Source organism: Nicotiana tabacum, chromosome 1 (assembly GCF_000715075.1).
Source record: "Nicotiana tabacum cultivar K326 chromosome 1, ASM71507v2, whole genome shotgun sequence".
Classification (NCBI taxonomy): Eukaryota; Viridiplantae; Streptophyta; class Magnoliopsida; order Solanales; family Solanaceae; genus Nicotiana; species Nicotiana tabacum.
In genome coordinates, this window is record NC_134080.1 from 45,765,673 (window position 1) to 45,784,729 (window position 19,057).

The following is a 19,057-nucleotide window of genomic DNA, read 5'->3' on the forward strand; positions in this document are numbered from 1 at the left end:
TGGAATATCAATATGGATTCCGAGTCTATTTGGTAAGTTTCTGCATTTCCTTTTTGTTTCGTTTGGTTTTTTTTTTGCGTTATTTCACATCTGTTCTTCTCTTATCTATTATTTCTGTAGGTTTAGGTCTCTTCTGTTAAATTTGTTGAATTTGTTTAGCTTTTGATTTTAGGTTCTTCTTTGTTTTTTTTTTAGAATGTTCAATAATTTTGTTGGTTTGTGCATTGTACATGTTTTAACTTCTGATTTCTGTTTCAGTCGATAACTAATCTAGTTAAATTTGGTGTTAATTTGATAATCTAGTTAATTCTAGCCCATTTATAAGTCATTCATTTAGTCTAGATTTTTAATTTGTTTGAAATCGTTTAAGTGCTGCTTTCCTCTGCCTTCCATGAGATTGTAGAATGCTTTGGTTTATTTTATTTGGGCTTTGGGTTTCTAACCCATTTGCAAAAAGAAAGGCAGCCCGTTCATTTAGTTAAGTCATTGGGTCAACTTGACCCATAGATTTCAGGGTAAAAACAGGGATCCTAAGGGGTAGTTTAGGAATTGTAGGTGGGGGAAATCTCTTGTAACTGAATAGGAAGCTTCCTAGAAGCTGGGATTGGGACTAAAGTAAAAACCTGATTTTTAAATTAAGGGTATGTGAGCAAAATGAGAAGTTAAAAAGGGTAGGAGTGCAAATCTGAATCCCTTTTATACTGCCATAAGACTTGCCTATAAAGGGGTCTTTCCTTCTTTAGCAAGTCAAAATTGAGGGATTAAAAAAATACCAAAAGGCAAAACGGCTGAGAAAAGTTATTCGTAAAACACATTGAGATTTCTGCATCTTTTGGGGTGTGAATTGGTTCTGAATCAGCTCACTAATCTTGAATTTCAACTGGAATTTAAAAGCTTCAAAGAATTCTTGCTTTATCTGGGTGAAAAAATGGTTTAAAGAGCTGAAATTGCTGGATCTCTGGATGCTGTTTGATTTGGTTTTACTGCTGATCTCTGCTGCTATACTTGCTGGCTTGGTTTTGCTTTAAGTTGATTCTCAAAACTCTTGTTTGTCTTTGCTGTAACCAGGTACACATTCGACTTCAAATGACATATTGAAATAGGAATGAGCATGCTGATGATACCATGTTTTATGGCAGTATATGTTAAATTATTTGGTTCTGTGTTCATGTAGTCCTGTTGCATGGTTGTGTGTTCATTAAGTTATTATTAAAGTATTTGTAAAGCGGATGAGTAGTTTGGTCTAGTATGGTTTGAGTTATGGGCTAATAAGAATGTTGTTAGATGCATTTAGCCATGCTTTTGGTACTATTAGTTCTAATGTGAGATTGTGTTCAGAAGTTAGACAAGTGAGTTTCATTAACTAACTTGAGGCTGCTTACCTCTTCTAGATGTTAGTTTAGGTGTTTGAACGAATTCAGTGCACGATATTGTATTTGATAGTTGATCCGAATGGCTGTAATATTCCACTGAAGCCACTGAATGTGTTAGTTTAAATATTTATTATGTAGTAGTTCTGATTTTGAGATGCAGAAAATTGGTTGTGCCATGTTGCAATACAAAAGTCTCCTATTTGGTTTAGGTAGAATCAACTAGTGATTGCTTTCTTTCGAGGTTTGGAGTCAGGCAGTTCCCAGTCCTTTGTTAATGAATGAAGTCTATCTGAAACTTTAAATTGTTTTTCTTCTTGCTGGAAATTCGAATTGGTTGCTTAAAATGATAAAACATCTTGCACGAGCTGTTAATAATCAGTTTTTTTTTCAAATTCTAAATCTTTACAACAATGTAGTTTACTTTCAATTGTTAATGCTTAAATCACTGAATTGGGCTATTAGCATTGGCCCAGTTGTGCCAAGTTTCCTTTTGACGGACAGATCTCAGTTATGGGCTTCGTGTTTGAGCCCATTTGCATCATCATACCTGTTGGCAAAATGATCAATTGGTCATTGGGTTCATAGCCCGCCTGGGTTCCTTCAGTAATTCCATTTGATTTCATGTACTGTTAACTTACGAATTATTAACATTGATTTTAAAATTTTCGCCTTAATGATTGGAAATTCTTTAGTCTTTTAATTAGTTAGCAGGGTCCTTTAAATTAATCGAGGTATGCCATATCAAACAAGACCAATATTTATGGCCCTCAAAATTAAGTGTAGAAACTCTTTTATTAGAATAATCGAGGTGCGCTGTGCCGAACAAAAGTCTTAAAATGCATGGCCCTCGCATAATTAGTATTTTGAGCCTTAGAATTCGAGGCGCGCCATTTAGCGAATTTCCATAGCCCTCGCAATGTTGCAAAGGCATAGTTGCTTTAGACGCATAATTAAATTACCTTTCTAAACTCGGGTGTGCATTTCATGTGACCCAACTCCAAGTCTTAACAATGTTTAATAAAATGTGTCTCGGACTGCGGGTGCATTTCATATGGCGTGGTCCAAAGACGTGTTTTAGATGACGTTGAATCTTCCTCAAAAATAATTAAAAGTGGTTAAAGAGTTAAAATTTGCACATAGGTTCAAATGTAGTAAAATTATATAATTAAGCCAGTTATAACAGTTGAGCGACCGTGCTAGAACCACGGAACTTGGGAATGCATAACACCTTCTCCTGGGTTAACAGAATTCCTTACTCGGATTTCTGGTTCGCGGACTGTTAAACAGAGTCAACCCTTTCCTCGATTCGGGATTCAACCGGTGACTTGGGACAACATAAATCTCCAAAGTGGCGACTCTGAATATTTTAATAATAAATCCCGTTTCGATTGTCCTTTAATTGGAAAAACTCCCTTTTATTTATACTTTCCCGGGGGTGTAGTAAAAAAGGAGGTGTGACAGCTCTGGCGACTCTGCTGGGGACAGAACCCAGAATCTCTGGTTCAGGGTTCCAGAATTCGAGCTTAGAATAATTGTTATAGTTGGCTTTATCCATTATCTGAATTTGTTACATGATTTGGGCATAATGTGATAATTAATTGCTTTTACCGCTTTGATATTCCGTGAACTGTATATAAACTGTTGTGAAGTCCTTCCTCTCTCTGAGTCTTCTAAATCATGAAGAAGTGTGCACTTCGTGTGATTTCTTTTCTGTTAGAATCATATTCCAAATTTAGAACGAGGTTCGGACAAGTTGCAAAACCGGTGAAGCTTCTGTATTCCCGGTACGCTGCCCCCCCCCCCCCCCCCCGGGCTCGAGCTGTCCGCTCGGGTAAGCCAGGTCTAGAATAATAAACCCCAGGATTTAAACCTAGCAAAACAAAGCTTCATGCCAGATCCCTAGTAGGAACGTTTGTTTGCATCATGTGCATTTTGACTTTGGAGGCTCAACACAGGGGTTGGGTCTGTCTAGGACAGGTGCACCCGAAACAAAAAGACCATCCTGATGCATCGTACTTGCTACTTGTGCATTTATTTGCTTCGGACTTGCATGTTGACCGGCTTATGAATATTGGGAAAGGTTGAGGAAAGAGAAATGGCAGTATGAGGGTTAAAGAGAGTTAATCGCGTGTTCTAAAAAAAACCAATGTCCAAATAGTGTCGAAACTCTGCCGAATTTTCGAGAAAATAAAAAGAGGGAAGAAAAGAAAAAAAGTTTTTTTTTGTTTTCAAAATAGATTGTTTTATTTACCAATGAAATGAAAAAAGAAAAAAAGGGAGAAAAAGTTTTTGTTTTCAAAAAATAGTTTTATTTGCCAATGAAATAAAAAAAAAGACTTTTGTTTTCACAAATAGTTTGTTTTATTTGCCCGAACTACGCCGGTTTGATTCTCACGGGGTGTGAGATATGTAGGAACCCCCATCGGGTTCAACTTTCTTTTTGCAAAAATAGCCCAAAAGCCCAAAAATTACTTTAATTTGAAAATAATTAGGATGATGCCACTCTTGTCAGAAATAACCGAATGTCCCTAAAAGGGCACTGGAAGGCTATTTTTGCAAGAACAACCTCTTTTGTCACTTTCAAAGGTTTTGGCTGGTTAGCTGACACAGCCTTAAAATCTTCGTTTTTGAAGTGCTGAAAGGCCGTGGTGGCAAGGCCGGATGTTTTATGGAAATTTTGGAATTGGTCATTTCTCTTAAGTCAAAACGAGTCATGGTTTTCTTTTAAATTAAAATCACCTTAATAAATGTGCAGGATGAGCACAAATCAAAATGAACATTTCTCAGTCCGTGAAGAGATCCCTTTGGAGCTACATATGTGGTGGCATGATTTGGGGGACGATAGCAGAAAAATTGTGACAAAAGAACTGGGCGGTCTTATTGGGCTTTTGAAGGTCAAGACCAGAAAAGACGTGATTGAGGCCTTAATACCATTTTGGGACCCACCACATAATGTGTTACACTTTGCGGATTTCGAGTTAACTCCTATGCTAGAAGAGATAGCAGGCTATGCTGGTTTCGAAGGGAATCTCAGAAGTCAATACCCGATAGCACCAAGAACAGTGACCCCCCACAAATTTTTGGACTTGTTAAGCATCAGTCGGGATGTCCAAGACGGAAATTTGGCCAAAGGATTTTGTACCTTCTACTTTCTGTACCGACGATACGGGAATCCACGTGGTTTCGAAACACCAGATACTGGTCTTACTCATGCTGGGAATTACCATAAGTGGGAAGCTCGGAGAGGATTAACTTTCATAGTGGCGTTCCTGGGTATTTTGGTTTGCCCGAGAAAAGATGGGAACATAGAGATGGGATTAGTAGGGATAACTGACTTTATGGTGAAGAAGGCAAATGGGACTATAGTGTCGTTGATCTTGGCAGAAATTTACCGAGCTCTTACTCGTTGTCAAGAAGGAGCAAAGTTCTTTGAAGGGTGCAATATGTTGTTACAAATATGGATGGAGGAACACCTTTGCCACCATCCCGGATACTTGAATTGCGGTATGATTGGCCTCGAGTGCATTAAAAAACATGAAAAGCGAGTAGAGGGTTATGAGTTTCCAGATGGTGCGGAAGCATGGCATGCTCATTTGAGATCTTTGACCGCAAATAAGATCGAATGGACATTCGGATGGTTCTCGGTCAACGAAGTAACCTATATGTCGGCTGAGGTGTGTTTTTTGCTGTTGATGGGTCTGCGGAGTATCCAGCCTTATGCTCCGCATAGAGTCTTGCGTTATTTGGGCCGGTACAAGACCATCCCACATAATGAAGATTTGAGTCAGCAAGTCATTGAGTTAGATCCAAAAGCTGCCTTCCCAGAAGAAAACGTGCATCGGGTTTGGCATCAGTGCAGATTCTTAGGGCCTAACACGCAAGTACGAGACCTATCCAGAGGTGAGGTGGAGCCCAGTTATATTGCTTGGTATGGTAAAAGATCCTGAGTTCAACATGAGCCTGACAATCCCGCAAAGAGACCTCATGTCTACCAATTCACCGACGGAGCTCAGGTATAATGGGATTGGCTGACCAAAGAAAACGATTACAGGGCTACCATAAGCAAGTTGGAAAAGCAAGTCAGAGAACTTCAATTCGAGAATAGCTTGCAAGTGGCGGCGGATGAAGGAGAAAAGAAAAAACTAGCCAAAGAAAATGAGGCCCTTCGAGCTCAAATCCAGAAATTAAAAGTAGCAGCAGAAAATCCAGTCCGAAGTGACAGAGATGAAAAACTCATAGCTAACCTGAGGCAGAAAGTAAATGACTACAATTTTGATTTGAATAAAGCAGAAAGTGAATTAGCTAAGGCTCGAAAGCAATTGGCTAAAAACTCAGATGAACGAGTACTCTGGTTAAGCAATTGAGAGAAAGGTACGACGATGAGGTCGCAAGGTTAAAGAGAAGGGTCATCGCCGCAGAAAACAAAATGATCAAACATGCAAAAGACTTCAAAGTTGAAAGGGAACATTGTTATACAGCATTGGCGCAATTAGAAATAGATTTGCAACAACTTCAGAAGCAAAATCATGTGGCTGAGCAAACTTTGGAAGCCAGGGCCCAGCAGATTGGGCGTTTGTTACAAGAAAAGGGCGCCATAAGAGAGAGAATTAGAAGCATTGCCGACTACATCGTTATGAAGTGCCACATCTGTGAGGATATGACTCGCACTACATTCTTTGTAGCGGTGATGACCTTTATTAAACAAATAATGAACGACTTGGACCGACTTCAAAGGGATCTTGCACATAGGCCCGTGGCGAGACCGAATGATGTCCCGCGGGCACCAGGAACTTTGATGTATTCGTGATTTTTCGTTTGAGTCTGTATTTCCTTTTCTGTCGAAGTCTGTAAGTCATGTTGAGTTTGTATTTTCTTTCTGTTTTTGAGTCTGTATTTCTTCGGAGTATGACAATCCATTTTTGGAGTCTGTATTTCATCTTTGCATTGAAATCTGTTAGTCTTTTGGAATTTGTTAGTTTTGAGTTTGTAATGGAGGCATTTGTTGTTTTATGAAAATTGAAAATCCCAAAAAAAATGTTTTATTTCGCACTTATCTACAAGAACTACGCTTGGTCTGATTCATGCGGGGTCATGATACGTAGGCAGTCTCCATAGGATTCAACCGTAACCAAATAAAAGAGAGTAAAGAGAAGAAAGAGCGGAAAAACAAAAGAGAGAGAAAATAAGAAATAAGATAGGGGACAAAGAGAGAACAAAGGCAGGAATGAAAGGAAAGGAAAAGAAAAGAAAAGAAAAGAAAAGGGGATGTTTGCAATTAAAAGAAGGAAAAGGCCGGGATGACGCATGCAACCAATCAAATACACAATAGAGACGGTTAACTGTTTAGGTGCATTCATGCCCAATGTGCGGTTACCAATCTGTTAAAGCCTAATCGCTAACAAGGTTGTTTGTTTGATGTATTAAGTCCAGGCAGGTGATTAGTTGACTGGCATTCTGGCAACTCACTCCTATAACACCCGATCAAAAGATAGGCTGAATATGGTCGACCAGGAACCGGAAACAAGTATTGTCGACCCGTCGAAAGAGGTGGAAGAAATGGACGTTAATGCAATAAGGGAAGAAATGTATAAGCTGAAACAGCAGATGGCTGAAATGTACCAAGCTTGGGTGAAAGGATATCCACCACCGGTTTATCCCGCCAATCCTGCTTATATCCCACCATCAGCCCAACCTCTGAAGCCTCCTACTGTGAACTCATCTCCAGCCTTTCCCCTCTACCAACAATGCCATGGCACCACTTCCCATACTTCTCAAGCTCCACCACCTAAACAAGTCTCGTACCCTCCCCCACCAATTACACCTGTTTTTGTAGCACCTCCACCTGCTACATTACACAGATCTTCCAGTGAACTCCTGTTTCAAACTCACGACAACCAGTACTATACCCCTGAAATCACCTTCAAAGTTCCAGAACCATATCCTTACACTCCTCATCTTGATATCCCGGCAGAGACCGAGAAACCGCCCAAAAATCCCGAGCATAAAGAGATGATCAGAAAGGTCAAAAGCTTAGAGCAATCGTTCCGAGATATGAAGGGTCTGGGAGGCCAAGTGAGTGTGGCCTATAAGGATTTGTGTCTGTTCCCAGATGTTCAGTTGCTAGCAGGGTTCAAAATGCCCAAGTTTGATCTGTACGATGGGCATGGCGACCCGGTAGCACACTTAAGAGGATTCTGTAGCAAGATGAGAGGAGCAGGTGGAAGAGACGAATTGCTGATGGCATATTTCAGCCAAAGTTTGAGTGGGTCAGCGCTAGAATGGTACACCAGACAAGATCATAGCAGGTGGTACACATGGGACGATTTGGCCCAAGCCTTCGCCTGTCATTTTCAGCATAATGTTGAAATCATCCCAGACCGTCTGTCATTGACGAAGATTGAGAAGAAGCCCGGTGAGAGTTTCCGAGAATATGGGTTCCGTTAGAGAGAGCAAGCGGCGAGGGTTGACCTTCCGATGAAAGAAAGCGAGATGGTTGATTATTTCTTGCAGGCTTTGGAGCCCACTTATTTTGGTCACTTGGTGTCAGCGGTGGGCAAGTCCTTTAATAAAGTTGTGAAAATGGGAGACATGGTTGAGGAGGGACTCAAGTCCAAAAAGATCATGAGTTACTTAGCAATCAAAGCAACCACCCAAGCCATTCAAAACGGTACTGGAGATGTACTCAGAAAGAAGAAGAAAGAGGATGTTGCAACGATCGAGTCGGCAGCTTGGGGTGGATCTAGGAACCTTCCACCATTCTACAACCAGCCTCGACCCTATCCCCAAACATACCCCCACACTCCATATAGCCCACCACAACACTACTACCCACCGGTAGATCTCCATTTTTCTGTCTATCACGCACATACTTATACCCAACCTCTCGCTCACGCGCAATGGCGTGCGCCAGCTCCACAGAGTCCTTACCAAGCTCCACAAAATACCCATCCACCCCCAAAAGCCTACAAAAACCCTCATGGAATAGGTTTTCGATCTAATCAAGCCTTTAAGAATGAAAGGTTGCACAAGCAGAAGACTTTCACTCCATTGGGAGAATCATATACCAGCCTATTCCATAGACTGAGACAGTTGGGTATGTTGAATCCGATCGAGGCCAAAATGCAAAATTCTCTTCCTAGAAATCTTGATTGCTCGGTGAGTTGTGAGTATTGTTCAGGGGCCTTGGGCCATGACACAGAGAAATGCTGGAAACTAAAAATAGTTGTACAAGAGCTCATTGATACTCATGGGATCGAGGTTTAGGCCCCAGAAACACCAAATATCAACCAGAATCCGCTACCAGCTCACCATGAGACCCATATGATTGAGTTGATACACAAGGGAATGGAGGCTAAGAAACCCTCGCAGACGGTGATGATGATCCGCTCCAGTGAAATGCTGGGGAAACCTACATGAGGGCAATGACAACAATATTCCATGATATGATACACCAGGAAATCGAGGTGTACGTGGATGATGTGATCGTGAAGTCTAGAAAGCAGTCTGACCATGTCAGGGATCTGAAGAAGTTCTTCCGAAGGCTTCGCAGGTACAATCTCAAGCTTAACCCTGCAAAGTGTGCTTTTGGGGTGCCGTCTAGAAAGTTGTTGGGGTTCATAGTCAGCCGCCGGGGTATTGAATTGGACCCATAAAAAATCAGGGCCATCTAGGAATTGCCACCTCCGAAGAACAAGACCGAGGTGATGTGTTTGTTGGGGAGATTGAATTATATCAGCAGGTTCATCGCTCAGCTCATGACAATTTGTGAGCCTATCTTCAAGCTGTTAAAGAAAGATGCTGCGGTCAAGTGGACAAATGAATGTCAGGAAGCGTTTGATAAGATAAAGGGGTATTTGTCAAATCCACCCGTGTTGGTCCCGCCAGAACCAGGGCGACCATTGATTCTATATTTGACGGTATTGGACAATTCATTCGGCTGTGTATTAGGTCAACATGATATCACTGCCAGGAAGGAACATGCCATATATTATCTCAGCAAGAAATTCACATCGTACGAGGTCAAGTACACTCAGCTCGAGAAGACATGTTGCACCCTAACCTGGTTGGCGCAGAAGCTGAAACATTATTTGTCATCTTACACTACCTATCTCATATCCTGTTTGGATCCATTGAAGTATATCTTTCAGAAGCCTATGCCCACAGGGAGGCTTGCAAAGTGGCAGATCCTGCTCACAGGAGTTTGACATTGTCTACGTGACTCGAACTGCAATGAAAGCACAGGCCTTGGCAGACCATTTGGCCGAGAACCCGGTTGATGAAGATTACGAACCTTTGAAAACTTATTTCCCTGATGAAGAGGTGATGCACATTGATGAGTTGGAACAAGTCGAGAAGCCTAGATGGAAACTTTTCTTTGATGGAGTCGCAAACATGAAGGGCGTGGGGATAGGAGCAATACTTATTTCTGAAACAGGGTTGCACTACCCTGTTACGGCTCAACTTCATTTTTACTGTACCAACAACATGGCTGGGTATGAGGCATGTATTTTGGGTTTGAGGTTAGTTGTGGATATGTGTGTCTAGGAAGTCTTGGTTTTGGGTGACTCGGACCTCCTGGTGCACCAAATTCAGGGAGAATGGGAAACACGGGAATTGAAACTCATACCGTATAGAAAATGTTTGCATGATCTTTGCCAATGGTTTCAGTTGATAGAATTCAAGCATATCCCAAAGATCCATAATGAAGTTGCTGATGCTTTGGCTACTCTGGCGTCAATGCTACATCATCCAGATAAGGCTTATGGGGACCCTTTGCAGATTCAGATCCGTGACCAGCATGCTTACTGTAATATGGTGGAAGAAGAACTTGATGGGGAGCCATGGTTCCATGATATCAAAGAATACATTAGAATGGGAGTATATCCGTTGCAGGCCACATGTGATCAAAAAAGAACAATCCGATGATTGTCCAGTGAATTTTTCTTCAGTGGAGGGATATTGTATAAAAGAACTCCAGATCCGGGATTGCTAAGATGCATAGATGCAAGACAGGCCACAACTATCATGACTGAGGTACATTCCGGAGTTTGTGGACCGCATATGAGTGGGTATGTTCTGGCAAAGAAGATTCTCCGAGCAGGTTATTACTGGCTCAGTATGGAGCGGGATTGCATCAGTTTTGTGCGTAAATGTCATCAGTGCCAAGTGCATGGAGATTTGATTCATTCTCCACCATCTGAATTACATACAATGTCTGCACCATGGCCTTTTGTTGCTTGGGGCATGGATGTCATTGGGTCAATCGAGCCAGCAGCATCAAACGGACACAGATTTATTCTGGTAGCCATTGATGATTTCACCAAGTGGGTTGAAGCAAAAACTTTCAAATCCGTGACCAAGAAAGTATTGGTCGATTTTGTGCATTCAAATATCATCTGTCGGTTTGGGATTCCGAAGGTAATCATTACGGACAATGGTGCTAATCTCAACAGTCATCTGATGACGGAGACATGTCAGCAGTTTAAGATTATACATCGCAATTCCACCCCATATCTCCCTAAGGCGAATGGAGCAGTCGAGACAGCCAACAAGAATATTAAGAAGATACTTCGAAAAATGGTGGAAGGTTCTAGGCAGTGGCATGAAAAGCTGCCATTTGCGTTGCTGGGTTATCGCACTACTGTCCGTACTTCAGTAGGGGCCACTCCATATTTATTGGTGTACGACACGGAAGCAATAATACCCACAGAAATTGAAATCCCATCCCTTCGGATTGTCGTTGAGGCAGAAATTGATGACGTTGAATGCGTCAAAACCCGCTTGGAAAAATTAAGTTTGATTGATGAAAAGTGATTGGCAGCAGTATGTCACGGCCAATTGTACCAACAGAGAATGGCGAGGGCATATAACAAGAAGGTACGTCCACGGAAGTTCGAAGTGGGTCAGTTAGTGTTGAAACGTATTTTGCCTCATCAGGCTGAAGCAAAAGGAAAGTTCGCCCCAAACTGGCAGGGGCCATTTGTTGTATCCAGAGTATTGTCCAATGGCGCATTGTATTTGACAGCTATAGAAGGCAAATGTGTAGAAATGGCTATCAATTCCGATACAGTCAAAAGATATTATGTATGATTTCTTTGTTTGATTGTCTTGTTTGTATTTGGCATATTTCGAAGATTGAAATGACGAAGGCATTTTGTTCTGCTATCTAAACACTTTATCCCTTGTCACCCCTTTTCAGCCTTATTTATTTTCTTTCATACCCTTGTTTCGGGATCAACGACACAATTCAAAAACGCAAGTGCGGAGATAAGTAAGTGAAAAGAAAAAAGAAAGAACGAACAAGAAAGGAAAAGGGGAAGAATAATGAAAAGAGAGAAGAAAGAGAAAGAAAAGAAAAGAAAAGAGAAAAGCAAGAAAAGAAAAGAGAAAAGCAAGAAAAAAAAAGAGAGAAAAAGAAAGAAGAAAAGAAGAATAACCGAAGAAAAAAGAGAGAGAAAGAAAAGAAAGAGAAAAAAAATCACAACAACGAAGTAATTTCTATGACATGAACTACGTTCGACCTGATTCCTTTTAAGGATACGTAAGCAGCCTCACGGTTCGGTCTCAGCAAAATAAAATCCAAAAGTCCCCAAGCAAGAAATTGGGGCAGAAGTTGTGGTTGTTGTAAGAAATCTGATTCCGAAAGTTGTAATTTTGAACCCATGAGAATTGTTTTTGAGCCTTTGACATCCTTTCTTTTTAACCCTACCCAAAAGCCCACATTACGGTCGAAAGAAAGACCTTCCGATCAGTCTTTGAGAAATGCCAAGTCAAGCAGGTAAAGGTAATTCATGTCAGGGGCAACACTTTGGTTCAAGCAATGAGAGAAATAAAATAAGAGAGTCTTATTGGTGAAAACCCTCACGGGCACCGTAAGGCGATGGGAGTTGAGAGAAATTAAAATGAGAGAGTCTTATTGGTGAAGACCCTCACGGGCACCGTAAGGAGAAAGTGAGTTGAGAGATGAACGAATGAAAGAAGTCTGCTGGTAAAAACATTTCAAGGCACCGCAGGATGAACAAGGTCAAGGTTTGGGTAAAGTAATCAAGTCATGGCAATTCTGAGGTAACGAAGTACAGCAACTGAAAGTCGATTGGTCGGACAGATTAGGCCGAGTAATCCAAAATGCATGTCATGATCATTGGTACTAGCTGTTCCACTCAGATAAGTTTCTTTTTCTTTTCCTTTTGTAGCAGTCATCTGGTTTTGGATTCTTCTTATCCTTAACCCGCAAAGTCATTACATTTCATTTCTTTTGGGTTTATCTGTCTAAGATGTTTCAATGTCAGTCGTGTTCAAAGTAAGTCAAAACTCACTACCAACTTCCAAAATTGCAAAGCATATCGTGGTCGGAGCATACTAAGGATAACACGATGTAAGGGGAGGGTACAAGGAATCACCAGAAGTATCATCGGTGGAAGGGACTGGTAATGTCATAGGGGATGCAAAGGTTCAGATAAATGGGTCAGAGGCAAAACAACACTATGGTTATAGAACACTCGGTTCGTCAAAGGTCATGGGGGTTTGAAAGCCAGTCAGAAAGTCAAAGCGGTTCAGGGCCAGTTCGGGGAAGCCAATCAGAACAAAATGATGCAGCAGAAAGATCTTCAACAAGAATGCTATCAGCTAACCACCATTTTACATTGACAAAATGTTCTTTGATTGAAACAGGGGCAGAAAAGTTCGTTTGTTTTGGAGGAACTCTCCGCAAGGAAAGGCAGGCATCAAACAGGTTTGACAGTAAGTTTCAGGACCCTCCTGGAAAATGGCACCTAGTTTAAAGTTCAGAAATAACATAATTTAGCATAAATGTATCCCAAAGAAATAAGTTGGCTTAGAGGTTTGCATGTTCAAGATAGGATTCAATTAGGAGTTTCCAGGACCCTCCTGAATAATGGGACTTAGCTTTAAGATTTTGATTAGATAACAACATTTAGCGTAAATTCTGCTATAGGGTAGTATAATTCAGCCATGAAAGTTGTCACCCTCAAGATAAAATTTGACCTTTGATTTTTAGGACCCTCCTGGATAATGGGGAGTAGTTTAAAGACCCTGTTAGATAACAAGATTTAGCAGAAGTCACACCTTTAGAAGATATAACTTAGATTTAAAATTGTAGTTTAAATTAAGAGTTGTCAGGACCCCCCTGGATAATGGGACCTAGCTTTCAAATTCTTAGTAATATTCGGTAATATGACTTAGTTTTACACTCACATCTGTGCCCAGCCACCAAACTGGGGCAGAAAATTTTCTTTGTTTTTATCTATTTTGTTGAAGTGAGGAGCCCACCTGGAGAGCAGGGAAGACATTTCATGTTCAGCAATCAGGAGCCCGCCTGGAGAGCAGGGAATACATTTCAAGTTGAAGTCAGGAGCCCGCCTGGAGAACAAGGGAGTACAATTTAAGTTTTAGCTTTCAAATTCTTTGTTTTGTCTATTTTGAAGTCAGGAGCCCGCCTGGAGAGCAGGGAGTTCTTTCAAGTTGAAGTCAGGAGCCCACTTGGAAAGCAGGGAATACTTTCACGTTTAGCAGTCAGGAGCCCGCCTGGAGAACAAGGGAGTACAATTCATGTTCTGGTTTTCAAAATTCTTATTGATATTCGGTAATGTGATTCGTTTTACACTTACACATGGGCCCACATACCCAAACTGGGGCAGAAAATTTTCCTTGTTTTTATCTATTTTGCTGAAGTCAGGAGCCCGCCTGGATAGCATGGGAATACATTTACATTTTAAAGTCAGGAGCCCGCCTGGATAGCATGTGAATACATTCAAGTTCAGCGATCATGAGCCCGCCTGGAGAGCTTGGGAATACATATCAAGTTCAACAGTCAGTCACCCACCTAAAGAAGGGGAAAACATCTCAGCTTACAATTCAAGGTGGTAACAAACGGATGTCACCACGAGAATAGAGGACAATAAGGCAGCAAGAACAACAAGATCAAGTTTGAAGATATAGATAGGATTTTGTAAAACATAGATCATAGTCTAGTCTAGCTTCTTTTATTTTTGACATGGTGTAATAAGGGGTTCAGTAAGCAGTAGCAGCAGCAACAACAACAGTGAAAGCCCAGCTTCATGGTAGTCCCAACTACCAAATATTTCTGAACTACACGTGGCCTGATTCTTTTTTAGCCAAGGATATGTAGACATCCTCGGAAGCAGGGTGCGGTCAAATCTTTCAAAAAAGCTTCCCACGGAGTATTCAAACGGGCAAAAATCGCTCGTATCCGCTCATTTTATCTTTGCACGAAAACTCTTCGTGTTTTCGAGCAAAGAGGGGCAGCTGTGAGCACATGATTTTTGCCCTACATGAATTATTCCCATAAATTCAAAACAAAATAACTTCCTTTTATTTGGAACCTTTTGAGGATTTCATGGCATTTTCTTTTAATTATTTGCATTTGTCTGTGCATTTCATTTTTGTGTAATTAATAAATACAAAAATATGCTGCATTTTCATTTAGGATTTAATTTTATATTTTTTTTAGATTAATTAGTAATTAGTGTTTTACAAAAAAAGAAAAACCACAAAAAATAACTTATTTTGCATTTTTTTTATAATTCTTAGCTTTGAATTTTGGCAGTTTTCTTTTAATTTGGTATTTAATTAGTTGTGGTAATTATTTTTAGAGTTTAATTAGTATAATTTGGTGGGATAATATTAGTTTTAATAATTAATTTAGGTTTTATTTCTAATTTTTAAAAAGAAAAGAAATTTTGAAATTGAAAAAGAGAAAAGATTCAAAAACAAAGAGAAGTTCGGACTTGGGCCATTTTAATTAAACCTCCATCAGCCCAATTGATACCCTGAAACCTGTACAATTCCAGCCCAAACCATGCCCCAACCCGGTCCAAACCTCACTCTATGACCAAACGACAATGTTTCCCTTATTAAATCCGAGCCTTCGATTTCTTTTAATCAATGGTCGGGAACTGGGTCACATTTTAGTATTTAAATGTCCTAAAGCGTCTCTCTTACTTCCCATCATCAAAGACCCAAACAAAAAAAAACCTAGCGCCGCCTTGGTTTTCCACCATATCCGCCCGGCGGCACCACCCCCATATCACCCCAAATTAACACCCCAAAATCCCCATGGTTCCCTCTCCCCATATCTCTAACTCTTTTCCCTCGAATCTATCCCGAATCCCTTGAATCTTAAATCTGAAGTCTGAACCCTAAAAGGCCTATTCTCGAAATTGGTTGCATGCAAGGTTATGTCTCGAGTTTTCTGAGTTTTTCAAGGCCAACTTGCCACAAAATAATGATGGTCGCTGGTTCTTGAAAAGGAACAAGCGATTAACATTATCTTGGGTTAAGTTGGAATATCAATATCGATTCCGAGTCTATTTTGTAAGTTTCTACATTTCCTTTTTGTTTCGTTTGTTTTTTTTGCATTATTTCACATCTGTTCTTCTATCGTCTATTATTTCTTTAGATTTAGGTCTCTTCTGTTAAATTTGTTGAATTTGTTTATCTTTTGATTTTAGGTTCTTCTTTGTTTTGTTTTCTTTTAGAATTTTCAATAATTTTGTTGGTTTGTGCATTCTACATGTTTTAACTTCTGATTTCTATTTCAGTTGATAACTAATTTAGTTAAGTTTGGTGTTAATTTGATAATCTAGTTAATTCTAACCCATTTATAAGTCATTCATTTAGTCTAGATTTTTAATTTGTTTGAAATCTTTTAAGTGCTGCTTTACTCTGCCTTCCATGAGATTATAGAATGCTTTGGTTTATTTTGTTTGGGCTTTGGGTTTCTCACCCATTTGCAAAAAGAAAGGCAGTCCGTTCATTTAGTTAAGTCATTGGGTCAACTTGACCCATAGATTTCAGGGTAAAAACAGGGATCCTAAGGGGTAGTTTAGGAATTGTAGGTGGGGCAAATCTCTTGTAACTGAATAGGAAGCTTCCTAGAAGCTGGGATTGGGACTAAAGTGAAAACTCGATTTTTAAATTAAGGGTATGTGAGCAAAAATTAGAATTTAAAAGGGTAGGAGTGCAAATCTGAATCCCTTTTATGCTGCCCTAAGACTTGCCTATAAAGGGGTCTTTCCTTCTTTAGCAAGTCAGAATTGAGGGATTAAAAAGAATACTAAAAGGCAAAACGGCTGAGAAAAGTTATTCTGAAAACACATTGAGATTTCTGCATCTTTTGGGGTGTGAATTGGTTCTGAATCAGCTCACTAATCTTGAATTTCAACTGAAATTCAAAACCTTCAAAGAATTCTTGCTTTATCTGGGTGAAAAATGGTTTAAAGAGCTGAAATTGTTGGATCTCTAGAAGCTGTTTGATTTGGTTTTACTGCTGATCTCTGCTGCTATACTTGCTGGCTTGGTCTTGCTTTAAGTTGATTCTCAAAACTCTTGTTTGTCTTTGTTGTAACCAGGTACACATTCGACTTCAAATGACATATTGAAATGGGAACGAGCATGCTGATGGTACCATGTTTTATGGCAGTATATGTTAAATTATTTGGTTCTGTGTTCATGTAGTCCTGTTGCATGGTTGTGTGTTCATTAAGTTATTATTAAAGCATTTGTAAAGCGGATGAGTAATTTGGTCTAGTATGGTTTGAGTTATGGGCTAATAAGAATGCTGTTAGATACATTTAGCCATGCTTTTGGTACTATTAGTTCTAATGTGAGATTGTGTTCAGAAGTTAGACATGTGAGTTTCATTACCTAACTTGAGGTTGCTTACCTCTTCTAGATGTTAGTTTAGGTGTTTGAACGAATTCAGTGCACGATATTGTATTTGATAGCTGATCCGAATGGCTGTAATATTTCACTGAAGCCGCTGAATGTGTTAGTTTAAATATTTATTATGTAGTAGTTCTGATTTTGAGATGCAGAAAATTGGTTGTGCCATGTTGCAATACAAAAGTCTCCTATTTGGTTTAGGTAGACTCAACCAGTGATTGCTTTCTTTCGAGGTTTGGAGTCAGGCAGTTCCCAGTCCTTTTTAATGAATGATGTCTATCTGAAACTTTAAATTATCTTTCTTCTTGCTGGAAATTCGAATTGGTGGCTTAAAATGATAAAACATCTTGCATGAGCTGTTAATAACCAGTTTTTTCAAATTCTAAATCTTTACAACACTGTAGTTTACTTTCAATTGTTAATGCTTAAATCACTAAATTAGGCTATTAGCATTGGCCCAGTTGTGCCAAGTTTCCTTTTGACGGACAGATCTCAGTTATGGGCTTCGTGTTTGAGCCCATTTGCATCATCATCATACCTGTTGGCGAAATGGGCAATTGGTCATTGGGTTCATAGCCCGTCTGGGCTCCTTCAGTAATTCCATTTGATTTCATGTACTATTAACTTACGAATTATTAACATTGATTTTAAAATTTTTGCCTTAATGATTGGAAATTCTTCAGTCTTTTAATTAGTTAGCAGGGTCCTTTAAATTAATCGAGGTATGCCATATCAAATAAGACCAATATTTATGGCCCTCAAAATTAAGTGTAGAAACTCTTTTAGTAGAATAATCGAGGTGCGTCGTGCCGAACAAAAGTCTTAAAATGCATGGCCGTCGCTTAATTAGTATTTTGAGACTTAGAATTTGACGCCCGCCATTTAGCGAATTTCCATGGCCCTCGCAAAGTTGCAAACGCATAGTTGCTTTAGGCGCGTAATTAAATTACCTTTCTAAACTCGGGTGTGCATTTTATGTGACCCAACTCCAAGTCTTAACAACGTTAAATAAAATGTGTCTCGGACTACGGGTGCATTTCATGTGGCGTGGTCCAAAGACGTATTTTAGATGACGTTGAATCTTCCTAAAAATAATTAAAAGCGGTTAAAAAGGTAAAATTTGCACATAGGTTCAAATGTATAAAAATCAGATAATTAAGCCAGTTATAACAGTTGAGCGACCGTGCTAGAGCCACGAAACTCGGGAATGCCTAACACCTTCTCCCGAGTTAACAGAATTCCTTACTCGGATTTCTAGTTCGCGGACTGTTAAACAGAGTCAACCCTTTCCTCGATTCGGGATTCAACCGGTGACTTGGGACACCATAAATCTCCAGTGGCGACTCTGAATCTTTTAACAATAAATCTCGTTTTGATTGTCCTTTAATTGGAAAAACTCCCTTTTATTTATACTCTCCCGGGGGTGGAGTAAAAAAGGAGGTGTGACAGCTCTGGCGACTCTGCTGGGGACAGAACCCAGAATCTCTGGTTCAGGGTTCCAAAATTCGAGCTTAGAATAATTGTTATAGTTGGCTTTATCCATTATCTGAATTTGTTACATGATTTGGGCCTAATGTGATAATTGATTGCTTTTACCGCTTTGATATTCCGTGAACTGTATATAAACTGTTGCGAAGTCCTTCCTCTCTCTGAGTCTTCTAAATCATGAAGAAGTGTGCACTTCGTGTGACTTCTTTTCTGTTAGAATCATATTCCAAATTTAGAACGAGGTTCGGACAAGTTGCAAAGCCGGTGAAGCTTCTGTATTCCCGGTACGCTGCCCCCCCTCCCCCCCGGGCTCGAGCTGTCCGCTCGGGTAAGCCAGGTCTAGAACAATAAACCCCAGGATTTAAACCTAGCAAAACACAGCTTCATGCCAGATCCCTAGTAGGAACGTTTGTTTGCATCATGTGCATTTTGACTTTGGAGGCTCAACACAGGGGTTGGGTCTGTCTAGGACAGGTGGACCCGAAACAAAAAGA

The 19,057-nt window shown here is 40.1% G+C and overlaps 1 protein-coding gene across 1 annotated transcript in view; it reads left to right on the forward strand.

Annotated features, from left to right (window-relative positions):
- The first annotated feature begins 12,832 nt into the window (after window positions 1-12,832).
- LOC107776714 (putative polygalacturonase At3g15720) overlaps window positions 12,833-19,057 on the forward strand; it is a 29,449-nt gene continuing 23,224 nt past the window's right edge. Inside the window, exon 1 of the mRNA XM_075219103.1 lies at window positions 12,833-13,112. Within this exon, the coding sequence (XP_075075204.1) occupies window positions 12,833-13,112 (280 nt within the window). The remainder of the gene's footprint in view (window positions 13,113-19,057) is intronic.